General features: G+C 44.0%; 1 protein-coding gene across 1 annotated transcript; it reads left to right on the forward strand.

The window, feature by feature from the left end:
• Nucleotides 1-744: 744 nt before the first annotated feature.
• Nucleotides 745-3,834, forward strand: LOC143333923 (uncharacterized). Its single transcript, XM_076752308.1, has one exon. The coding sequence runs from the start codon at nucleotides 824-826 to the stop codon at nucleotides 3,032-3,034; it is 2,211 nt and encodes a 736-aa protein (XP_076608423.1). The 5' UTR covers nucleotides 745-823; the 3' UTR covers nucleotides 3,035-3,834.
• The last annotated feature ends 744 nt before the right edge of the window (nucleotides 3,835-4,578 follow it).

The raw sequence follows: 4,578 nt of genomic DNA on the forward strand, positions 1-4,578 counted from the left end.
GACTGAGCTTGTGCACAATCTCTCAGAAACTGCTGACCTAAACCTCATTCATGCTCACTCAGAAAATGTGAATGGGTCTTTCACATTCAGCAATGGCAGTGTTAATTCTGTTTGCCCAACTTCCCTAATGTTCTCCTTGCATGGTGTACATATCCCCAAGTCAAGCACTTCCTTGCGAACAGCTCATTCAGTTCTCACTTTTGATGTGCCCTCCTATCCTGATGTGTTTTCTACTCTAAGAGGGCACAGAGGCCTGTATGATGCTTGGATCAACTTCTCTTTGCAGCTTTCCCTGAGGCAGACTCTTGGGGAATCTGCTGCCCATCACATGCTTGTCACACCTACCCATATGCGTCACTACAAGCATGGCCGATGTGATCCTACGTACTCACTCACCATGCAGTCTCGTAAGTTGGTGGGTGCCTTGGAATCATGCATTGGCCCAGATGACTCAATCCAATACACTACTGACCTTCTACACTTGTTCCATGTTGCATTTCTGGAGCATAAAAGCCTAATCAGAAACACCAAAAGTGGTCAAGGTGTTGGTCCCCATATAGCCGCTGTGCGTCAATCATTGCCTTCTGACAACCCACTGAAGAAGTTCCTGAACCCCTTTGCATGTCCGTCTGTGTACCTCACAGGTGCAGATATGTTGGAGGGTGCGGAGTGTGGAGTAGGCAATGTTTATGGCCAAGATCAGCTTGCTGTAAGCTACCTTGGAAGAAGAGACAAGGTCCGCATTGTGCTTAATGGGAAAGGGAGCTTTGCTCTGGCACTGCAGAAGCTTCAAGAAAGTCTGAAGAAAAACCTGAAGTTAGTGATGCTTCTAGCTGTTAGATATGCCATTGCACACCAAATGGGAGCCCTGGAGTGTTTACTGAAACTGGGTCAAAGTCAGAAAATGAATGGAGAGAAAAATCCCTGCCCAAAGAGCCCAGAAACTGGCAAATCTGTGGCTGACTCTGGCATGAGCCCAGACTACAGTCTGGTGATCCATGGTGGTGCTGGAGAGGAGATGATGCTGAACACAGAGGTGATTGGGGTTGTTGAGTTTGCTCTCCAGACAGCCTTAAGCCTTGGATCCCAAGTGCTTCAACAAGGTGGCAGGAGTCTGGATGCAGTTCAGAGGTCAGTGGAAGCTCTGGAGGACTGCTTCCTGTTCAATGCAGGTAAAGGCTCAGTATTCAACAAGGACAGCAAAAATGAAATGGAAGCAACCATTGCAGATGGCAATGCCAAGAGGTCAGGATCTGTTGCATGCGTGCAAAGTGTGAAGAACCCAATAAAAGCAGCCAGATGTGTCATGGAGAAAAGCTCACATTCACTCATTGTGGGAGATGGGGCTGAGGAGTTTCTGCAAGGGTTGGAGGAGACTGAGAAGCCTGTTGGGCCTGAGTATTTCTACACTGATATACGTCACAGAGAGTTGACTGCAAAGCTCAGCAGTGGAAATACCTCAAAAAACAACCATCCTCAGACAGTTGGAGCTGTGGCCTTGGATCGCTGGCATGAGTTGGCTGCTGCATCCTCCACAGGTGGTTTAGTGGGAAAGCTGAAAGGGCGAGTTGGGGATACAGCAGTAGTAGGGGCAGGAATATATGCTGATGACAAGGTAGCTATTACCTGCTCTGGAGATGGAGATGTATTTCTGAGGCACACAGTTGCACAGAAAATAGCCAGTCTCTACCATAACAAAGGCTATAACCTTAAGCAGGCATGCAGAGAAGTGATGGCTGAAACTCTGAATGGGATCTGTGCAGGGATCATTGCTGTGGACGCCAAAGGTGATGCCATCATTGAATCAAATGCTGGGGTTATGTTTGTGGCCTCAATGGTCAATGGAATTTCACGAGTGGAGATATTGAGGCCCATGTTGATCCCTCTGTCACCTGAGCAGCAACCACAATACCTCCAAACCTACCCTGGATCACTGGACGGCCCAGCTGCTGATCCTGAGGCCCTCAAAAAGATCCATTCCAAAATCACTCTGTGCAGGCCTCCTCGTTCATGGGAAGACCCTCAGTCTCACTCCACACTTGCCATCAAGAGCCAGTGGTATCGCAACATGTTCCAGATTCAAAACACTCTTTTCCACAGCACAGTGGAATACTTTCACAGTTCCTGTCAGTACTCCTATGCTCTGACTCCTCTCACCACAGACACCATCTCCTCCCCAATGGGCCTGGGATCTGACTCAGAACCAGTTTCTGTGAACCTGCTGGGCCAGGACATCTACCTGGCTGATTCAATGCAATTTGTACTTGAGTACTTTCTTCGCTTCCAGGAGAACCTGCCTGGAACATATTACATATCTCCCAGCTTTAGAGGGGAGGATCCTGATGCCACACACTTGAACCAGTTCTACCACGTAGAGTGTGAGCTGTTGGGTGACATGGACAATGCCATGTCCATAGCAGAGGGATACGTGGCACATCTTACCAAGTCTATGCTGAAGAAACACTCTGATTTAATCCTCAGCACTGCTGGGACCCTTACACATGTCACAGCCATGCTGAGTAAGCTGGATGGAAAAACCCCACTCCCAAGAGTCCCTCTCGACCAGGCCATTCCCATGATGCCCTCTGCCGACTGCTTTGAGTGGGTCCAGGATGGCCAACCCCAGTTTGGCAGAAAACTGACACGTAAAGGGGAACGGGTCTTGATAGAGAAATATGGTGGTGCTGTTTGGTTGACAGAGATGGACCATCTGGGAGTTCCCTTCTACCAAGCATATGTGGAGGGCACTGGGCAGAGCAAAGCCAAAGCTGCTGACCTTCTCCTGGGACTGGGTGAGACTCTGGGTCTTGGTGAACGTCATTCCACCCCTGAAATGGTGCAGGACGCCCTCAGGCACCACGCAGTGCCAGAGCAGTCCTACAAATGGTACATTGACATGCGGCAAGTGAAACCACTCCTCACCAGCGGGTGGGGCATGGGGACGGAGCGCTACTTGTGTTGGCTGCTTCAGCATGATGACATCAGAGATATACATATCATTCCTAGGATGAAGGGAATGAAGTACATGCCCTGATCACAAGTTCTACACAGGTTTTCAGGCCCTCAGATATGTGATATTTACTACAAGTTGAGACTGGGAAGTTCAGGGCAAAACAAACAAGAGATGTAATCATAAAAATGGTCAGTCAGCAAAATTGACTAAAAGCAGGTCTAAAAACAGATGTAAGGTGTTTATTGATTGTTTTCTACTATGTTCAAATATAAGCAAATATTTCATATGATTCTTAAAGATAAAGTAGCATGACTGTTGTTGTTCACAAATAGCTAAAAATAATACCAATCACAGGCAAATTCACTATACCTTTACAGCTGAGAATATATTTTACTCTGCTTTGATACGTTTACAGATCCTGTTATAATTACATCACATGTATGATTAATTTATGAATTTGAAAATACTACTTTTTTGTGCAAGCACTTTGGTAAATACTGATCCCTGATTATTGATGTATGCTGTGTTTGTTGCTGTGTTGATGTTGATGAATGAAACCATCAATAAAATCAATTACTTCATCAAAATTTTGTCATTGCCATATGAAGCCTGGTTATCAAATGTCTCTAGAAAGCTTTAACTTTCTCAGTATAGAAATTACAGTGTTTCTCACAAAATTTTTGTTCTCTTGAGATTTTAAAATTATTCAGATGAGCAGAAAGGACACTTGCTGAAATGAACTCACTCTAAGTCTTTAATTTCTTTTTAGGTCATGGTCACTAACTTAACCCTTAATTTTGAGTTCCAGTTAATTTATAGCTTAGTCCTGACTCATGTCAGAGGTTTCAGAACCTGAAAAAACTGTCAGTTTAGAGGGTAGTTTGCCTTTGAATTGTATTGCAATATCTATTACACCTACTTGTAGGTCCTCTATGCAGTTTTAACTTCAGCCCATTCTCTCCATTTTGTTTCCTTGGAGTGTTCACCTGGGCCATTAAGGATTGGCAAAATTGGTTAGAGGAAAAACATCGCCGCTCGTAAAACATATCCTCATATAAGGTGGGTTTACCATATTCTACAATCAGTACATGTGTACTCGTAGTCATTTTTCCCTAAATATATAAGGCAATGAAAGATCAAGGATCACAAAACAAATATCTCCTAACTGAAGGCATGTTTTCCAAGTTTCATCATCGCCACAAGAGAAACATTAGGACGGAACTGAATCCCTAGTACAAATTAAACATTTCACTATACAAAATTGATTATCTTAGTTTTGTCCTCCAATCACCAAATATGTCCATTGTGAAAACAATGGATATTCTCTCAGCAAACTCTCAGGTACCTGGCTCCAGAATGAATCTAACCAGTAAAATAAAGATTAATCTTACAACAGAATAGAGAAGAATCAAGCAAATAAAACAGAAACAGGCTGTATAAAAGAGAATCAAAATGAACAATGAACAATAGCTGCAAATAATGTCACCTAATAAGCAGTAGTTTTCTGGAAAATTTAACAGTATGACAAATTCATAATAATGTGCCAAATATAAAGTGGCCTGTCATCTTAACTCATTTATGCCAAGTGGATTATAACTAACTACACAGACACGTCTCTGCAGCCA

Source organism: Chaetodon auriga, chromosome 16, assembly GCF_051107435.1.
Source record: "Chaetodon auriga isolate fChaAug3 chromosome 16, fChaAug3.hap1, whole genome shotgun sequence".
Classification (NCBI taxonomy): domain Eukaryota; kingdom Metazoa; phylum Chordata; class Actinopteri; order Chaetodontiformes; family Chaetodontidae; genus Chaetodon; species Chaetodon auriga.